At 42.8% G+C, this 21832-nt stretch overlaps 1 protein-coding gene across 1 annotated transcript in view; it reads right to left on the bottom strand.

Moving 5' to 3' along the window:
* NLRP8 (NLR family pyrin domain containing 8) overlaps positions 1 to 21832 on the bottom strand; it is a 40976-nt gene that overhangs the window by 6261 nt on the left and 12883 nt on the right. The window contains exons 4-8 of the mRNA XM_074024835.1: positions 19665 to 19835; positions 14894 to 15061; positions 10576 to 10728; positions 6121 to 6291; positions 3966 to 4136 (exon numbers count right to left, since the gene is read on the bottom strand). Of these exons, the coding sequence (XP_073880936.1) occupies positions 3966 to 4136; positions 6121 to 6291; positions 10576 to 10728; positions 14894 to 15061; positions 19665 to 19835 (834 nt within the window). The remainder of the gene's footprint in view (positions 1 to 3965; positions 4137 to 6120; positions 6292 to 10575; positions 10729 to 14893; positions 15062 to 19664; positions 19836 to 21832) is intronic.

Genomic DNA, 21832 nt, shown 5'->3' with positions numbered 1-21832 from the left:
GCAGTGTGTAGAGGGAAATTTATAGCACTAAATGCCCACAAGAGAAAGCAGGAAAGATCTAAAATTGACACCCTAACACCACAATTAAAAGAACAAGAGAAGCAAGAGCAAACAAATTCAAAAGCTAGCAGGAAGCAAAAAATAACTAAGATCAGAGCAGAACTGAAGGAGATAGACACACACACACACAAAAACCCTTAAAAAAATCAATGAATCCAGGAGCTGATTTTTTGAAAAGATCAACAAAATTGATAGACTATTAGCAAGACTAATGAAGAAAAGGGAGAAGAATCAAATAGATGCAATGAAAAATGATAAAGGGCATATCACCACTGATCCCACAGAAATACAAACTACCATCAGAGAATACTATAAACACCTCTACGCAAATAAACTAGAAAATCTAGAACAAATGGATAAATTCCTGGACATATACACTCTCCTAAGACTCAACCAGGAAGAAGTTGAATCCCTGAATAGACCAATAACAGGTTCTGAAATTGAGGCAATAATTAATAGTCTACCAACAAAAAGAAGTCCAGGACCAGACGGATTCACAGCCGAATTCTACCAGAGGTACAAAGAGGAGCTGGTACCATTCCTTCTGAAACTATTCCAATCAATAGAAAAAGAGGGAATTCTCCCTATCTCCCTAATTCATTTTATGAGGCCAACAGCATCCTGATACCAAAGCCTGGCGGAGACACAACAAAAAAAGATAATTATAGACCAATATACCTGATGAATATTGATGCAAAAATCCTCAATAAAATACTGGCAAACCAAACCCAGCAGCACATCAAAAAGCTTATCCACCACAATCAAGTTGGCTTCATCCCTGGGATACAAGGCTGGTTCAACATACACAAATCAATAAACGTAATCCAGCATATAAACAGAACCAAAGACAAAAACCACATAATTATCTCACTAGATGGAGAAAAGACTTTCAACAAAATTCAACAGCCCTTCATGCTAAAAACTCTCAATAAACTAGGTATTGATGGGATATATCTCAAAATAATAAGAGCTATTTATGACAAACCCACAGCCAATATCATACTGAATGGGCAAAAACTGGAAGCATTCCCTTTGAAAACTGGCACAAGAGAGGGATGCCCTCTCTCATCACTCCTATTCAACATAGTGTTGCAAGTTCTGGCCAGGGCAATGAGGCAGGAGAAAGAAATAAAGGGTATTCAAGTAGGAAAAGAGGAAGTCAAATTGTCCCTGTTTGCAGATGACATGATTGTATATTTAGAAAACCCCATTGTCTCAGCCCAAAATCTCCTTATGCTGATAAGCAACTTCAGCAAAGTCTCAGGATACAAAATCAATGTGCAAAAATCACAAGCATTCCTATACACCAATAACACACAAACAGAGAGCCAAATCATCAGTGAACTCCCATTCACAATTGCTTCAAAGAGAATCAAATACCTAGGAATCCAACTTACAAGGGATGTGAAGGACCTCTTCAAGGAGAATTACAAACCACTGCTCAACGAAATAAAAGAGGACACAAACAAATGGAAGAACATTCCATGCTCATGGATAGGAAGAATCAGTATTGTGAAAATGACCATACTGCCCAAGGTAATTTATAGATTCAATACCATCCCCATCAAGCTACAAATGACTTTCTTTACAGAATTGGAAAAAACTAATTTAAAGTTCATATGGAACCAAAAAAGAGCCTGCATTGCCAAGACAATCTTAAGCCAAAAGAACAAAGCTGGAGGTATCATGTTACCTGACTTCAAACTATACTACAAGGCTACAGTAACCAAAACAGCATGGTACTGATACCAAAACAGAGATATAGACCAATGGAACAGAACAGAGCCCTCAGAAATAAGACCACACATCTACAACTATCTGATCTTTGACAAACCTGACAAAAACAAGAAATGGGGAAAGGATTCTCTATTTAATAAATGGTGCTGGGAAAACTTGCTAGCCATATGTAGAAAGCCAAAAGTGGATCCCTTCCTTACACCTTATACAAAAATTAATTCAAGATGGATTAAAGACTTAAATGTTAGACCTAAAACCATAAAAACCCCAGAAGAAAACCTAGGCAATACCATTCAGGCCATAGGCATGGGCAAAGACTTTATGACTAAAACACCAAAAGCATAGGCAACAAAAGCCAAAATTGACCAATGGGATCTAATTAAACTAAAGAGCTTCTGCACAGCAAAAGAAACTACCATCAGAGTGAACAGGCAACCTACAGAATGGGAGAAAATTTTTACAATCTACCCATCTGACAAAGGGCTAATATCCAGAATCTACAAAGAACTTAAACAAACTTACAAGAAAAAATCAAACCACTCCATCAAAAAGTGGGCAAAGGATATGAATAGACACTTCTCAAAAGAAGACATTTATGCAGCCAACAGACACATGAAAAAAAGCTCATCATCACTGGCCATCAGAGAATGCAAATCAAAACCACAGTGAGATACCATCTCACACCAGTTAGAATGGCAATCATTAAAAAAATCAGGAAACAACAGGTGCTGGAGAGGATGTGGAGAAATAGGAATGCTTTTACACTGTTGGTGGAACTGTAAACTAGTTCAACCATTGTGGAAGACAGTGTGGCAATTCCTCAAGGATCTAGAACTAGAAATACCATTTGACCCAGCCATCCCATTACTGGGTATATACCCAAAGGATTATAAATCATGCTGCTATAAAGACACATGCACACGTATGTTTATTGCAGCACTATTCACAACAGCAAAGACTTGGAACCAACTCAAATGTCCATCAATGATAGACTGGATTAAGAAAATGTGGCACATATACACCATGGGATACTATGTAGCCATAAAAAAGGATGAGTTCATGTCCTTTTTAGGGACATGGATGAAGCTGGAAACCATCATTCTGAGCAAAGTATTGCAAGGACAGAAAACCAAACACCGCATGTTCTTACTCACAGGTGGGAATTGAACAATGAGAACACTTGGACACAGGGTGGGGAACATCACACACCAGGGCCTGTCGTGGGGTGGGGGGAGGGGGGATGGATAGCATTAGGAGATATACCTAATGTAAATGACGAGTTAACAGGTGCAGCATACCAACATGGCACATGTATACATATGTAACAAACCTGCATGTTGTGCACATGTACCCTAGAACTTAAAGCATAATAATAAAAAAAGAATTAAAAAGTATATAATATATAACATATTGTATATTTACATATTTTATATATATTTTAATATATTTATTTATATATGCTTACATATACTTATATGTATAATATATAAAATAAGTATATACATATAAATGATATCTATAAAATAAGTATCTATGTGTCTGTACATATATATGTGTATAGATATGCATGTATGTATCTTTATATACATATATATGTATATGTGTATATGCGTATCTTTATATACGTAGGTACGTATGTGTATATGCGTATCTTTATATACGTAGGTACATATATGTGTATATGCGTATCTTATATATGTAGGTATGTACATGTGTATATGCGTATCTTTATATATGTATATATGTATATATGTATCTTTATATACATATGTGTGTGTATATATCTCCTAAGTATAAAATTCAATTTCAGAAGACCAATCATATCAGGTATCAGTCTAAAACTGACAAACTCTGTTATCTTTTATTCAACTAGAAGAATATTTTCTAAAACAATTGTTAACACAGATTGCTGCATCCCACCCTCAGAGCTTCTGATTTCCTAGGTCCGAAGTGGGGCCCCAAAATTTGTATTTGTCCTGCCCAGGCGAAACTGCTGCTGATCCACACTTTGAGAACCACTGCTCAGAAGCTTCCCAGTTCTCCAATTCAATGGAGGGAACGATCCAGAAACTTAAAAAGACAGCACTTCCCTGTTATATATTCCATCCTGAGAGATGCTTATATACAATTTCTCCTGATCTCATAGGAGGAGATGAGGGGCCACTTACTCCAGGATCTGTAATGTACAGTCAGGGTTCTTCAGGGCCTCACACAGCAGAATCACTCCATCATCCTTCAGGCTATTAAAACTCAGGTCAAGACTTTTCAGGGTTTTATTTTTACAGAGTGCAGAGATCATATCCTGACAGCAATTAAAGGTCAAGTCACACTTTCTCAGCCTGCAAAGAAACACAGGTTAAAAAAAAAAAAAAAAAAAAAAAAGAAAACACCCTTAGGTTTTACTTCTTTGTTTTTGTGTTCTGTTTTCATTTGTTTGTTGTTTGTTTTTTGTTTTTGCATAACAGCATAACCAAGGTGCAATTAATATACCACACAATTCACCCATTTAAAGTGTACCAAACATTGGTTTTCAGTCTATGTATAAAGTTGTACGATCATCACCACAATTTTAGAATATTTTCGTAAATTCAGTTTAGAATATTTTTGTCACCCCTCAAGGAAAACCCTGGACACTTTAGAAGCCACTTCTCCCTTCTTCCCTCAACCTACCCCTACCCTAACACCACTAATTTGCTTTCTTTTTCTGGATTTGCCTATTTTTGGCAAGTCATTTAAATGGAATCATACAATATGTGACCTTTTGCGTTTAGCTTCATCTACCACAATATTTTGAAGATTTGTCCATGTTGTAGCATGAATCAGTATTTCATTTAACAAATAACATTCCATCACGTGAATACACCATATTTTCTTTACGCCTTCATCAGGGCACAGACCCAGGTTGTTTCCAGGTCTTGGGTATTATGAGTATTATGAATAATGCGGCTGTGAACTGTGTGCAGGTTTTCATGTGGAGGTGGGTTTTTATTTCTTTTGTGGATATACCTACAAGTGGGACTGATGGCTCACAGATTAAGTCTGTGTTTCACCTTTTGAGGAACCGCCACAGCTGCTTTCCAAAGCAGTGGCACCCTTCCCTGCTTCTTTTCGGGAAGCTAAAAGTATCGATGTTTCGGGGCTATTTTGCACCACCTCATGCCTCTCACAATCATTTGCTGAGATTTACTATGCTTTGGGCATTGAATTAGGGGATGGGAATTAAAGGCAGGAATTAGGGCTCCTGCCTTTTAGCAGCTCATATTCTCATGTGAGACAAGAAACAAAGAGGCGGATTCAATGGTTATGGTTCAGTGATGTCCTAGTAAACCAGCTCTCTAGAGCAAACAAACAAAAGCCCTAGTGTGTAGTGACTGCCAGTTTCCATGGTACAAACACTTCTGCCATGGCTGATTTCAAGCTATGAAAATGAACTGCCTTGTGACAGAGCAGGAACATCGTCATCTTGGACAGACACTACTACTTTAAGTTCCAGCTCCCTTTCTAGCCTCATGCATTTCAAGGAAATCACTTCTCTCCTAATTACAAGTGGCTATAAAGAGCAGACAGTAAAACACAGATAAGACAGCTCAGGCACAGAGGGAGGTTGGGGGGGAAAGTCTCTCAGGTAACTGCCAAACTCCACCCTCATACCATGAGCCCCAGTAAAACAGCAGGCCTTAATAGCACATTCCTTTCCCTTCAGGTGCACTAAGACAGGGAAGGTAAAAGCAGACTCAGTGGATATGCCTGCAGCTGCAGGAAGATATATGGGAACAGACACACAACTTTCCCTCCCAGATAAGCACAACCAAGAGTCACAGAAGCAGTCCAAGCCTCTGATAAACTCTCCCACCCTGAATCCTTAAAAACTCTTAGTCTATAAGAGAGTGTAGCTCTAACCTAACTCAGCCAGAAGCCCCTCTTAGGTTTGTTTTCTCTAAAATAAACCTGTCCTTAACTGTCAAGACACCTTTTGTGTTTCTTTCCTCTTTCTTCAATTCTTACACCTCAAGGTGGTCATTCTTACAGTGATGAACAGATAGATGTCAATATTCCTTAAATTTAAAATACCCTGCAGTCCCTCTGAGTTCACTCCTGGGTATCTTGGTACACAGTTTGAGAACTCTGCCTCTAGATCATTTGCCTCTGAATCAGAAATAATAACCCTCCTTTTTATTATGCTTTTCCCCTCAGTACCAGCACCATGCCTAACATGCAGTAGGCACCTAATAAATATGTGACATAAATGAACATATAACAGGTTCTCTTCATCACCCTGTTCTGCTCCAGGAAGTTCCAAGAAGAAAACATTCTGGAACTTACACCAGCCTCTGCAGAGGACATCTCAGGTGTGACAGGGCATTCCAAATATGCTTGACCCCTTCATCTTTCAAGGCATTTTCCGCCAAGCTCAGGTGGGTCAGCATCTTACTCTTCCTGAGACAGGAGGCAAGGCTTTCACAAGAAAGTTGTGTAAGGTTGCAGTTCTCTATCCTATGGGAGAGAAGCACACAGATGACTAAATGGAGAGGGTTCTTTGTCTCACACAGAAGGGTGATCATCTCAATCGGGGCTCTCCCTCTGAATGCAGAAGCATCCTCATACCTCTGTCATCACCACTTAGGACTTCCAAGCTTTAAAGTAAAGGACAGCAGCTTTGATATGGGAATGGTGAGGTGAAGAAATTGGGGATCAATAAAATTGTTAGACTAAAAAGCTTCCGCACAGCAAAAGAAATAATCAGCAGAGTTAACAGACAGCCCACAGGATCAAGGGAAACCAGTCCCCGATATTTCAACGTAGGTTCTTTTCTATTTTTGCTAAGTGTCAGCCGGTCTGAGAAATAAAGGGAAAGAGTACAAAAGAGAGAAATTTTAAACCTGGGTGACCAGGGGAGACATCACATGTCGGCAGGTTCCGTGATGGTCCCTGAGCCATAAAACCAGCAAGTTTTCATTAGCAATTTTCAAAGGGGAGGGAGTGTACGAATAGGGTGTGGGTCACAGAGATCACATGCTTCAAGGGCAACAAAAGATCACAAGGTCAGGGCAAGATCACAAGGTCAGGGTGAAACTAGAATTACTAATGAACTTCCATGTTCCACTGTGCACACATTGTCATTGATAAACATCTCAACAGGGTTCAAGAGCAGAGAATCAGTCTGACTAGAATTTACCAGGCTGGAATTTCCTAATCCTAGCAAACCTGGTGAGAGCTGCAGGAGGCCAGGGCATGTTTCATCCCTTATATGCAACTGCATAAGGCAGACACCCCCAGAGTGGCCATTTTAGAGGCCCCCTCCCCACCTCCCTGGGAATACATTCCTTTCCCAGGGCTGTTAATTATTAATATTCCTTACCAGGGAAAGAATTCAAAGATATTTCTCTTACCCATTTTTGGAAATAAGAGAAATATGGCTCCATCCTGCCCAGCCCACAGGCAGCCAGACTTTAAGGTTATCTCCCTTGTTCCCTGAAAATTTCTGTTATCCTGTTCTTAAGGTGCCCAGATTTCATATTGTTCAAACACACATGCTTTACGAACAATTTGTGCAGTTAACGCAATCATCACAGGTCCTGAAGTGACATACATCCTCAGCTTACAAAGATGACAGGATTAAGAGATTAAAGTAAAGACAGGTATAGGAAATTATAAGAGTATTGATTGGGGAAGTGATAAATGTCCATGAAATCTTCACAATTTATGTTCTTCTGTTATGGTTGCATAAGGTCCCTCCATTCAGGGTCCCTGACTTCCTGCAACACTACAGAGTGGGAGAAAATCTTCACAATCTATACATCTGACAAAGGACTCATATTCAGAATCTACAAAGAACATATCAGCAAGAAAAAAAAAATCCCATCAGAAAGTGGGCTAAGGACATGAATAGACAATTCCTAAAAGAAGATATGCAAATGGCCAAAAAGCAAATGGAAAAATGCTTGACATGACTAAGTATCAGGGAAATGCAAATCAAAACCTCAATAAGATACCCCCTCACTCCTGCAAGAATGGCTATAATAAAACAATTAAAAAAATAGGTGTTGGTGAAAATGTAACACTTTTACACTGTTGATGGAAATGTAAACTGGTACAGCCACCATGGAAAACAGTGTGGAGATTCCTTAAAGAACTAAAAGTAGAACTACCATTTGATGCAGCAATCCCACTACTGGGTATCTACCCTGAGGAAAAGAAGTCATTATATGAAAAAGATACTTGCACACACGTGTTTATAGCAGCACAATTTGCAATTGTAAAAATATGGAACCAGCCCAAATGCCCATAAATCAACGAGTGGATAAAGAAAATGTGATACATACACACACACACACACACACACATATACATATGCACCCCATGGAATACTACTCAGCCATAAAAAAGGAACAAAATAATGGCATTTGCAGTAACCTGGGTAGAATTGGAGACTATTTTTCTTTTTTTTCTTCTGAGACGGAGTCTCACTCTGTTGCCCAGGCTGGAGTGCAATGGTGCAATCTCGGCTCACTGCAAGCTCCACTTCCTGGTTTTATGCCATTCTCCTGCCTCAGCCTCCTAAGTAGCTGGGACTACAGGTGCCCACCACCGCAAATTAGCCTGGCTAATTTTTTGTATTTTTAGTAGAGATGGAGTTTCACCGTGGTCTCGATCTTCTGATCTCGTGATTTGCCGCCTTGGTCTCCCAAAGTGCTGGGATTACAGGCGTGAGCCACCACGCGTGGTGGGAGACTATTTTTCTAAGTGAAGTAACTCAGGAATGGAAACCAAACATAGTATGTTCTCACTTATATGTGGGAGCTAAGCTATGAGGACACAAAGGCATAAGAATGATACACAGGACTTTGGGGACTCAGGGGAAATGGGGGGGGTGGCAAGGGACAAAAGACTATACATTGGGTACAGTGTACACTGCTCGGGTGTTGGGTACACCAAAATCCCAGAAATCACCACTAAAAAGTTTATGTAACAAAACACCACCTGTTCCCCCAAAACTTATTGAAATAAAAATTAAAACCTGAAAAAAAAAAGACTAGGTGCGGTGGCTCACATCTGTAATCCCAGCACTTTGGGAGGCCAAGGCAGGTGGATCACCTGTGGACAGGAGTTCAAGACCAGTCTGGCCGACATGGCAAAACCCCATGTCTACTAAAAATACAAAAAGTAGCTGGGCATGGTGGCAGGCACCTGTAATCCCAGCTACCCAGGTACTCAGGAGGCTGAGGCAGGACAATAACTTGAACCCAGGAGGCAGAGCTTGCAGTGAGCTGAGATCACACCACTGCACTCCAGCCTGGGCAACAGACCAAGATTCTGTCTCAAAAAAAAAAAAAAAAAAAAATTAAAACATAGAAAATAAATATATGGGATTAAGAGGGAAGAGAAAGAGACCACCAATAATCAAAGAACAAATAGCAGACATGGAGATGGCCTAAGAAGAGACATAATTTCCGAAGTTATAATAAAGGAAAGACACATTAAATACATGGGAAGACATGCAAATTAGAGAAACTAAGATGAAGTCAGATGATAAAAAAATAGTCACTAGTAATCAAGGAAATGCAAATTAAAACCATAAGGTACCATCTCCTGCCCAACAGATTGTCAGCAACAGTAACAAAAATACTGATAATAACAAGACTTGGAGAAGAATTTGGAATTAGGGGCACTTTCATACCCATTGCTCTGGCCAATTGGTACACGCTGGAAACAAACCCAGAAAAACTGAAGATGAATACTCACCATGGCCCAGCAATTCTGTTCTTAGAATGCTCATCACAACGTGTGTGCATGTGCGCGTGTGTGTGTGTGTGTTTCTCTGTATGCAGCCAACAATTGGAAGCAGCTCAAACCTCAACTGTGAGTAGAATGAATAACTAAATTCTTGGATATTCATATCAATATCATTCTGTAGTGAAGAGGAATTAACATAGAAGCAATTCAACAGATGAACACTAAGATATAGATAAGGAAAAAAAAAACACATCACAGGTGATGCTTTTATGTAAAATCCTTTTTTTTTTTTTGAAACGGAGTCTCACTCTGTCATTCAGCCTGAAGTGCAGTGGTGAGATACCGGCTCACTGCAACATCTGCCTCCCGGGTTCAAGCAATTCTCCTACCTCAGCCTCCTGAGTAGCTGGGATTACAGGTGCACACCACCATGCCTGGCTAATTTTTGTATTTTTAGTAGAGACGGGGTTCCACCATGTTGGCCAGGCTGGTCTCAAACTCCTGACCTCAGGTGATCCGCCCGCCTCGGCCTCCCAAAGTGTTGGGATTACAGGCGTGAGCCACCGCACCTGGCCCTTTTATGTAAAATTCAAAGCAATGCAAAATGATGTGATGCCTGTTTAAGGATACATGGGTAGTAATATTAATACTATACATAAATTAAGGAGCCTGATCAGCCGGATTAAATATGTCATCATAGTGGGGTCAGGGGCAGGGTTGATAAAACCAGTGAGGACAGTGGAAAACAGAACTGATGACTTCTATTTCATAAACGGGATGATGGATACATAGGACTCATTATGCTTGATATATTATAGCATATTAGGTATAAATCCATACTTTTATGTAGACATGTTATTTCTCTTTCATTCTTGGCTGGACCCTTACTGACCTATCTATATAATTACATCAATCACAAGACTTACATTTGCTCCTACACATGTACCTTCCCTATGACTGCTTTTCTCACAGAAGCACTAAATCTACCAAACAACCACCACCACCACAACCACAACCACAACCACAGCCACCAGAAAGACTTACGATAGTCTCTCCAGCTGGGCCACGGACAGGTAACATGCCCCACAGTTCTCCAGGGAGTTTTTTGTTAGTATGAGAGTCTTTAGATGTCTGTTAACTTGAAGATTACTGCCAAGATCAGTCCAAATTCTAGGGGTGGCCAAGCAGTCTTCCAACCTGTAGAAGCCAGACACAAATACTGAGCTGAGGCTCTGGGGAAAATGGTACCTGTAGAGCCTCCTGGATCCCACTGTCTCACATCTCGGTCTTCACAGCAGAGCCTCGGGGGACTATTTCCAACTTTCCAGCCAGCACACCTGCACCAAGCTCAGGAACTTCCTACCAAGTCATCAGCAGAAAACAACCCACTCTTGGGGTTGTCATCAACTGGACTACAATAACGACTGAGCTCTAACTCTCTCCATTCAGCTCCTTGAAACACAAATTTCAAAACAAGTTGGCTGAAAAATGATCATGGTGTATATTTATGGGGTCCAATGTAATATTTTCATTTATGTGTACATTATAGAAAGAGTCAATCAAGCTAATTAACATATCCATCATCTCACCAACTTAATTTTTTTGGCAGTGAGAATGTTAAAAATCTACTCCTTTAGCAACTTTGATATATCACATTCTTATTAGTTAGAGTCACCCTGCTGTGCAGTAGACCTCAATGCTTACTTCTGTCTCACACTTTGTGCATTTATTTGCCAGTCATCATCAAGGTGAAGAACTTAGATTCAGTGACGTCTGGGAATTTTTCCTAAGTCTCACGGCCACTGTCTTCTCAGGCTGGATTTCGGCCTCAAGGTGGGCTGTTCATATAAAGACATTCAGTGAGGCATTGTGCTTACCACCCTCCAGGTTCTAGTCACCTGAGCTTTCTGTTCTGTTCAAGAAAGGCAATGAAATGCAGAGATCATCCAAGCTACATTCAGCTCTGTTGGATGTAAAGGAGCAATGATGGCAGATGAAAACAAAACGAGAGGTCATACAAATTCTGTTGAGAGAAGGTTCACACATGGAAAGGCTGGAAAGTGGGGTCTGAACTAAAAGTGGAGCTACCATTCGATCTTTGGGCAACTACACAAAGGAAAAGAAGTCTTTATGTGAAAAAGACACTTTCACATGCACGTTTATAGCAGGACAATTCACAATTGCAAAGATATGGAACCCACTTGAGTACCAAAGAGTGGATAAGGAAAATGTGGTATATACACACCACGGAATACTACTCAGTCATGAAAAAGGAATGAAATGATGTCTCTTGCAGCAACTTGGATGGAGCTGTAGGCCATTATTCTAAGTAACTCAGGGATGGAAAACCAAACATTGTATGTTCTCATTTACAGGTGGGAGCTAAGCTATGATGATGCAAAGGCATAAGAATGATATAATAGACTCAGGGGACTTGTGGTTGGGGTGAAGGTTGGAAGGAGGTGAGGGATAAAAGACTACATAAGGGGGACAGAGTACACTACTTGGGTAACAAGTGCACTAAATTCTTAGAAATCACCACTAAAGAACTTATCCATGTAACCAAAAACCACCTGTATCCTAAAAACTATGAATATAAACAAACCAAAAAAGTAGAGTCTGAGTAGGGGCATGGCAGTAAATGTTTAACCACTGCCATTCTGGAGAAGGAAGTCCTGATGTGCAGTGTTTGCCAGTGTCTGTGGTGTAAATGCCTCTGCCATGGCTGATTTTCAGCTCACAGTGGGAGGTCACTGAGTGAGGAGCTGGGAGGAGGTGCAGAGCAGTGCCCCATGACATCCTGTTTCCACCAAATGGGTACGGTAGACGGCGGCAGCGGTCTATCCTGACCAAGGCAGTGGTCAGGAGCTGGCAAGCGGTGGCTCGTGGGCCTCCTCTGGAGCGCCACTTGGTTTTCTACAGCATTATCCACTAAGAATGTTTTCAAATAAAATATTATTTTATTTTATTTATTATTATTTTTTTTGAGACAGAGTTCTGCTCTTGTTGCCCAGGCTGGAGTGCAACGGCACAGTCTCGGTTCACCGCATCCTCCACTTCCTGGATTCAAGTGATTCTCCTGCCTCAGCCTCCTGAGTATCTGGGATTGCAGGCATGTGCTACCACAACTGGCTAATTTTGTATTTTTAGTAGAGACGGGGTTTCACCATGTTGGTCAGGCTGGTCTCAAACTCCTGACCTCAGGTGATCCACCCGCCTCGACCTCCCAAAGTGCTGGGATTACAGGCATGAGCCACTGTGCCTGGCCTATTTTATTTTATTTTTTTTGAGATGGAGTTTTTGCTCTGTCACCCAGGCTGGAGTGCAATGGAGCAATCTCGGCTCACTGCAACCTCCGCCTCCCGGATTCAAGCAATTCTCCTGCCTTGGCCTCCCGAGTAGCTAGGATTACAGGTGCGCACCACCACACCCGGCTAATTTTTGTATTTTTAGTAGAGACGGGGTTTCGCCATGTTGCCCAGGCTGGTCTTGAACTCTCAACTTCAGGTGATGCACCCGCCTCAGCCTCCCAAAGGGCTAGGATTACAGGCGTGAGCCACCGTGTCCAGCTCCCACAAAAATTTTTAGATGGTTAAAAAATGATTAAAAGAAGAATATTTTGTGACATATGAAAATTATGTTAATTCACGTTTCAGTATACATAAAGTTTTATTGGAACATAGCTGTATCCATTTGTTTACCTACGAACTCTGGCAGCCTTGGCACTGCAATGGCAGAGAGGAGCCATCAGGACGGAGACGGCATGGCCCCAGAGGGCGAAAATGTTTCTTATCTGGCTTGTCATAGAAAAAGTTTGCTGAACCCTAGCAGGGATAATAATGAACCATACAATAATTAGGAAACAATGCATTTTGATTCTCTATGACTTTTGTTGTTTAATATATTTGTAAGCCTATGATTTCATTTTTAAAAACATTGTTTAACAACTGGCTCATGAAATCATCGAATGATGAAAAATCAGCTCTTGCAGGCTGCATGTAATCCAGTCATCCCCTGCTGGTATATACCCCAAGAAAAGGAAATCAGTTAACCAAAGAGATGTACGTACTACCACGATTGTTGCAGCTCTGTTCTCAGTAGTTAAGATTCAGAGACAATCTAAGTGTCCATCAGATAAATGGATAAAGAAAATGTGGTACATATACACAATGGAGTACCATTCAGCCACGAAAGAGAGTAAGATTCAGTCATTCGCAATGACATGGATGGAACTGGAGATCATTCTGTTAAGTGAAATAAGCCAGGCGCAGAAAGAGAAACCACATGTTCTCACTTATTTGTGGGATCTAAAAATCAAAACAATTGAACTCATGGACATAGAGAGTAGGAGGATGGTTACCAGGGGCTGGGAAGGGTAGTGGGAGGGTGGAGAGCAGGGGAAGGTCAGGACTGTTAAAACCATTTATTCCTAGTGTTCCATTATTGGAACACTAAGCACGTGGGAGTCATTTACATCTCACTGCTCAAGGTCATCGCCAAGGTCTGATTGAAAAATTTCAAAACATTGCAGCCTTAGGCATAAACGGGTTAACAGGTTAAAAAAGAATAAGACCTAGTATTCGCTAGCACAACAGAGGAACTATAGTTAATAATAAATTGTGCTTTCCAAAATAACTAAAAGTATAAATCAATTGTTTGTAATACAAAGGATAAATGTTTGAAGGGCTAGATCTCCCATTCTCCAAGACATGATTATTTCACATTGCATGCTTGAACCAAAACATCTTATGTACCCCACAAATATATACACCTACTATGTATTCACAAAAATTAAAATAAAAAGTTAGAAAATATCCAGCTTTTACAATCCAGTAGGAGGTGCTCCAGTTCACTGCTGGGGCTCAGGTTTCCTGGTATCAGATGGATCTAGAACATGGTCAAATAGTACTTTTTTTTTTTTTTTCCTTCAGACTGAGTCTCGCTCTGTCACCCAGGCTGGAGTGCAGCGGTGCGATCTTGGATCACTGCAACCTCCACCTCCAGGGTTCAAGCGATTATCCTGCCTCAGCCTCCTGAGTACCTGAGATTACAGCCCATAATTACAGTAGCTGAGATTAGCCTGCCACCACACCAGTTAATTTTTTGTACTTTTAGTAGAGATGGGGTTTCACCATGTTGGCCAGGCTGGTCTCTTGACCTCGTGATCCTCCCGCCTTGGCCTCCCAAAGTGCTGGGATTACAGGCATAAGCCACCATGCCTGGCCCAAATTGTACTTTTAAAGTTGAACAAAGCCAACAACAGATCAAAGAAAAGAGAGGGAAACTGAGCCTCTCAACACCACCCCTGAAAAGACCATCCCGGTACCCCGATTCCCGCTCTACCCACCGTCTCAAATCTTACCTGAGACATTGCAGACGGCACCGGGGGGATCTCAGCGCTTTGCATAGAAGCTTCACAACATTGGACTCCACTTCCACATGTTGTATTTCCAAGTATCTCAGATGCTCGTTCCCCATTAAAACACCGATTAAGTCCTGATTCAACATAGTGCTATTCACACGCCTTAAGCTGGAGAGGGAAGAGCGTCTCCTTGGAATAGGGTCCTGTCTACATTTGTAGAATTCTGCGGCCTCACAAAGGAGGCTCCCGGAAGCTACAGCTGCATGTGGGACAGGTGCGGTCCCACCCTCAGGGGGTTTACAATTGAATTCAGGACGCAGACATTAAAGAGTGATACAAACCTGTGGTTATTCAGGTCCTATCCTGGGAAAACTGTAAGCCAAAATGAATGGCTCATTTTCTTTATGCGGTCTATCACTGATGGGCATTTGGATTGGAACCATCATTCTCAGCAAACTAACACAAGAACAGAAAACCAAACACCGCACGTTCACATGTATAAGTGGGAGTTCAACAAGAGAACACATGGACACAGGGAGGGGAACATCACACACCGGGGCTTGTCGGAGGCTGGGGAGCAAGGGGAGGGAGAGTATTAGGACAAACACCTAACGTAGATGATGGGTTGATGGGTGCAGCAAATCACCATGGCATGTGCATACCTATGTAACAAACCTGCACGTTCTGCATATGTACCCCAGAACTTAAAGTATAGTAAAAAAAATTTTTTTTAATGAATGACTTGGCTGGGCGCAGTAGCTCACACCTATAATCCCAGCACTTTGGGAAGCCGAGGTGGGCAGATCAGGAGATCGAGACCATCCTGGCAAACACGGTGAAACCCCGTCTCTATTAAAAATGCAAAAAAATTAGCTGGGCACGGTGGCGGGCGCCTGTAGTCCCAGCTACTCGGGAGGCTGAGGCAGGAGAACGGTGTGAACCTGGGAGGCGGAGCTTGCAGTGAGCTGAGACTGCGCCACTGCACTCCAGCCCGGGTGACAGAGTGAGATTCCGTCTCAAAAAATAAAAAAGAATGACTCACAGGATCAAATTCGATTAGGCTGAGGTCCGTGAAGCCTTTCCTAAAGCAAAGGGAACGTCGTCCTATTCCTGAAGGATTCAGAGGACTGTTTTTCCTCACACTCTCCTAAAATCATGCTTTTTATTTTAAAATTTTTATTTATATTTCTTTAATAACAAAGCTCAGCTATTTTTTTTCCCCCTTGTGAGACAGAGTCTCACTCTGTTGCCCGGGCTGGAGTGCAGTGGCACGATCTCAGCTCACTGCAACCTCTGCCTCCCAGATTCAAGTGATTCTCCTGCCTCAGCCTCCCAAGTAGCTGGGACAACAGGCACCCACTACCACGTCTGGCTAATGTTTGTATTTTTAGCAGAGACAGGGTTTTATTATGTTGGCCAGGCTGGTCTTGAACTCCTGACCTCAAGTCATCCGTCTGCCTTGGCCTCCCAAAGTGCTGGGATTACAGGCATGAGGCACCACGCCCGGCCTACAAAGCCCAACTTTCTGATCTACTTTCTTTTTTGAAAAAGTTTTGTAGATATGGGGTCTCACTATATTGTCCAGGCTTCTCTTCCACTCCAGGCCTCAAGTGATCCTACTGCCTCAGCCTCCCAAAGTGTTGGGATTACAGTCATGAGCCACCACTGCTTACCATCATGCTCCTTTTCTAAAACTAGGGACACAGATTTGCTCTGCATCTCTAATGCTTACGTTCAATGCTGAATCTCTTTCTAATTAGTTGTTTAAAAACAGTTTGCTTGAGGTATAATTGATATACAAACCTTGCATATATTTAATATATACAATTTGATGAGTTTGCACTATGCAGATATTCGTGACACCATCATCACAATGGAGGTGGTTAACTAGTTCTTTTTTTTCCTTTTCTTTTATTTTTTTTGAGACAGTCGTGCTCTGTGACCCAGGCTGGAGTGCAGTGGCACAATCTTGGCTCACTGCAACCTCCACCTCCCAGATTCAAGCAATTCTCCTGCCTCAGTCTCCCACATAACTGGGATTACAGACGCATGCCACCACACTCAGCTAATTTTTTTTTTATATTTTTAGTAGAAACAGGGTTTCACCGGGTTGCCCAGGCTGGTCGCAAACTCCTGAGCTCAGGCAATCTGTCCGCCTCGGCCTCCCGAAGTGCTGGGATGACAGGTGTGAGCCACCGTGCCCGGCCAGCTAACTAGTTCTTCTGCATTCAATCAGTCCATGAGGCGGGGCCCCTTCTGTGGAACATGGAGTTCAGAACTGAGTTCTCAGCTCAGTTCAACAGCCCTAGTCGTACCACCTTTCACAAGTCATGTAAACTCCCTAAAGTTCAGTTTCAGGTCTAGGAGGGAGAGCATATGACATGTTCTCCTTAGGATGGCTGTGAGAATTCATGCCATGAAATTCTCAGCCCAGTGTTTGTCACATAGTAGGCACCCAGTAAGCAGGAGCGAATAATAACCATTATAGTAACAGGACAGAACATATATCTGATAATGGCTAGGAGCCATGTGGATGCCTGGTAGCTTATTTCAAGGAAGGGGCCAGTGATTCACATGGTAAATTACTGGGTTTTTGGATCTTAAAAACTCTAGAGAGACAGCATATGGAGTAGTGGCTAAGAGAACTGATTCTGGGGCCGGATTTGACTGCTTAGTAATGATGTAACCTCATGCCTCAGTTTCTTCATCTGTGAAATAGGGACACCTACTGCTTGGGGTGAGTTTTAAGAGCATTCATGTGCAAAGAACCTAAGATAGCCTAGCAGACGGTGGGCAATGCATACACGTTCACTCTTACATTGTTAAAAATAGTGGCTGGGTGCGGTGGCTCGCACCTATAATCCCAGCACTTTGGGAGGCCGAGACGGGTGGGTCACTTAAGATCAAAAGTTCGAGCCGGGCGTGGTGGCTCAAGCCTGTAATCCCAGCACTTTGGGAGGCCGAGACGGGCGGATCACGAGGTCAGGAAATCGAGACCATCCTGGCTAACACGGTGAAACCCCATCTCTACTAAAAAATACAAAAAACTAGCCGGGCAAGGTGGCGGGCGCCTGTAGTCCCAGCTACTCGGGAGGCTGAGGCAGGAGAATGGCGTAAACCTGGGAGGCGGAGCTTGCAGTGAGCTGAGATCGGGCCACTGCAGTCCAGCCTGGGTGACACAGCAAGACTCCGTCCCAAAAAAAAAAAAAAAAAAAAAAAAAAAAAAAAAAGATCAAAAGTTCGAAACCAGCTTGGGCAACATAGGGAGACCTTGTCTCTACAAAAAAATAAAAAAAAATTAGCTGGGCAATGGTGGGATATGTCTGTGGCCCCAACCACACGAGAGGCTGAGGTGGGAGGATTGCTTGAGCCCAGGTCAAGGTTGCAGTGAGCTATGATCATGCCACTGTACTCCAGCCTGGGCAAGAGAGCAAGATCCCACTTGGAAAAGAAATGAAGCAGTGTTTCTCCTCCTCCATGTAAATCTCTTCCTTCCCAACCCAGTTCAAACATGCCCTCTTTGGTGAGGTTTACCCTACACAGGCACCTGCTAACGGTGGTGTGTTAGAGAAGCACAGTGTTGGTGAAGATGAGCTTCGGGCTGTCTGTGGTGGAGTGCTTTACCTAAGGCTTGTCAGCTGCAGGGTCTTAGACAAACCACTTAACCTCTCCAGCTCTCACTTTGCTAAAAAAAACGGGGGCTAGGCATGGCAGCTCACGTCTGTAATCCCAGCACCTTGGGAGGCTGAGGAGGGCAGATCACTTGAGGTCAGGAGTTTGAGACCAGTCTGACCAACATGGTGAAACCCCATCTCTACTAAAAATACAAAAACTAGCCGGGCGTGGTGGTGCATGCCCGTAGTCCCAGCTACTCGGGAGGCTGAGGCAAGAGAGTCACTTGAACCTGGGATGGGGAGGTTGCAGTGAGCTGAGATCCCCCCACTGCACTCTAGCCTGGACAACAGAGCGAGACTCCGTTTTTTAAAAGAAGGGGGAATAATAGTACATATTAATACTTTAAAGGAACGCAGCGATGGACCATACTCAGTGCTCAGGTCGCACGTGGCTTCTGTAAGGCAGTGTCCCTCCACAGAGTAACCATCACACCCTGGGTCACGCAGTGCTGGTTCCGCTTCGGGCACAGTCCTACGGGCTTCGCATGAAGGACTGCATTTAATCTCTCCATCATGATCATTTAATTTTATTTATTTATTGTTTGTTTTGATACAGGGCCTCACTCTGTCGCCCAGGCTGGAGTGCAGTGGCCAGATCGTAGCTCACCATCACTGTAACCTCTGCCTCCTGGGCTCGGGTGATCCTCCCACCTCAGCCTCCCAAGTAGCCGGGACTGGTCTCGAACACCTGAGCTGAAGTGAATAGGCATGAGCCACAGCACGAGGCTGATCATTTTATGGATGGATGCATTGAAGTGTACCAGGGAGATGCCAGGAATTCCCTGACACACTGTACACACCATCCACTTAAGGACACAGAGCTATTAGGTTGGTGCAAATATCACTAATGGCAAAAACTGCAATGGCATTTGCACCAACCTAAGAGTGACTAGAGACAGGTCGAGCCGGCAGCCTGGCTCCAGTTTGTGGTTTCCCTCACCACGCACCCCATGACTCACTCCTCCTATGCGGCTGTCCAAGGCTGGACATGGGTGCCTTCAGGAAGTCTAGTGTGAGTGGAAAGGGAATGAAGAAAGTGGATGGGAAACAGACCATCTCCATAGAATTCCTTCCAGTGGGATTTGTGTTATACTCACAGTAGCTTTTGCAGTTTACACTGAGGGTGCTTCAGTGCGGCAGCAAGAGCCTTCAAAAAGGGAGGCCCCAAAGCACTGTTGGTCAAAGTCAGGACTTCCAGCTTATCATTCGTTGCAAACACGGAACATAAGTCTTGCCACCAGCAATGGAGCTCTTTGCTCTCTGGCGCTCTGCACGGAAGGGAGAAGAGAGAAAACACCTTTTCGTTAAACTGGAGAAAACCTACTCGGAAACCCAGGGCTGGCGTTCCCTACCCAGGTTAGGGCCACAGGCCTCTGGTGACTCTAAGATGTCCTCATTTAAATAAAGCACTCACAAAAACCATCATGAGATTTTCTCATTTCATTCCTGGAAGACTCATGGCCTCAAATAAGAGCCCTGTATGTTTCCATGACTTGGAAAAAAGGAAGTTGCTTTTATTTTGTATTTATTTTTTTTGAGACAGGGTGTCTCTGTCACCCAGGCTGGAGTGTAGTGGTCTGAACACAGCTCATGGCAGCCTCTAACTCCCGGGCTCAGGCGATCCACTCCAGCTTCCTGAGGAGCTGGGGTTACAGGCACACGCCACTACACCTGACTAATTTTTGTATTTTTTGTTGAAACAGGGATTCTCCATGTTACCCAGGCTGGTCTTGAATTCCTGGGCTCAAGCGATCCTCCTGCCTTGGCCTCCCAAAGTACTAGGGTTACAGATGCGAATCATCGTACCTAGACAGGAATTGCTTTTTTAATTACATGGGATTTATGTGGGGGGCAGAGATTGAATTATATTCTGTACCTCCATTCTTACCCTGTGTATATACAATTCTTAAAAAAACATATAGGATCAGAATAAAGGAAAAATCAATCTTTTTGACACCGTGAGTATAAGAAAGAAAAATCCAGAGCTAGAGTGGCATGTAGTTTGACCGTAGAAGGACCTGCTGACTTTCTCTTTCATTCTTCCCCATACAGTCCTTTCAGGGAGGCTGACCAAGATGTACATGTGAAGACTGTTGTTGGTTGCATTAAAGAAATAGTTGAAAGTGGCCGGGCACGGTGGCTCATGTTGTAATCCCAGCACTCTGGGAGGCCAAGGCGGGCAGATCACAAGGCCAGGAGTTCGAGACCAGCCTGGCCAACATAGTGAAACCCTGTCTCTACTAAAAATACAAAAAAAATTAGCCAAGCGTGGTGGTGGACGCCTGTAATCCCAGCTACTTGGGAGGCTAAGGCAAAGAGAATTGCTTGAACCTGGGAGGCGGAGGTTGCCGTGAGCCAAGATCGTGCCATTGCACTCCAGCCTGGGCAACAGAGAAAGACTCTGTATCAAAAAAAGAAAGAAAGAAAGAAAGAAAGAAATAGTTGAAAGCAATCCAAAAGTCTATCAAGGGGAAAATATTTAATCATCTCTAGCACACCTATTTTTCAAAGAATACTTCATTGAAAAGGCATGCATAGACATTGCCAAGACACAAAGATGAAAAAAGCAATTTTTAGAATATTTACACTAACATGTAGTTTTTGTATAAAATTTAAATCCCATGAAATGGATTCATCCATTTTCGCATCCATCAAATACATAGAAATGCAAATAAGTAGGAATGATGTCAACTGCCTCCAGGAACCCGCACAAAAACAATCAGTGGACTAACCAACGTGAAAGAAATGTGTCATGTCTTAAGATTTCTACGGATATCAGGGCTTAAGATTATGCAGCATCATAGACAGACATTGTGATTCACTGCGATTAGATTCTTGAGGTCTTAGTCGGGTGACCGACAGTTACCACCAAGTTGAACATCAAGCTCTGGGGTTTATTCCCCTCCCTAATAATAGGTCCTCGGGGACTGGAGGGCTCCTTGAATGTGATTTTGTGGTGTACGTTGGAATTGCCCACGTAAATTGGGAGTAGACATAAGAAAAACATGGTTCAGTGTAGCCATTCAATATTGGAGTGAATAGAATTCATTCTACCTGTGGCACGCCTGGTCTCACTAGCAGCTGAACAGGTAGGCCTCCGTCACAACTGTTTCGGCACTGACTGGGTGGGTAAGTTAAATCTTAAAAGCTGACAGAGCCAGTGCCCTCATACGAAGGCTGAAATGTAACAAAAGCCCACCAAGAGTTTTGCCCAGGCTTTTCCTGGGCCTTGAGGTATGACAAGATAATGAAGAAATTCTCTGGC

The sequence above is a fragment of the Macaca fascicularis genome, chromosome 19 (assembly GCF_037993035.2).
Source record: "Macaca fascicularis isolate 582-1 chromosome 19, T2T-MFA8v1.1".
NCBI lineage: Eukaryota > Metazoa > Chordata > Mammalia > Primates > Cercopithecidae > Macaca > Macaca fascicularis.
This window is presented reverse-complemented; position numbering and strand designations above follow the sequence as displayed.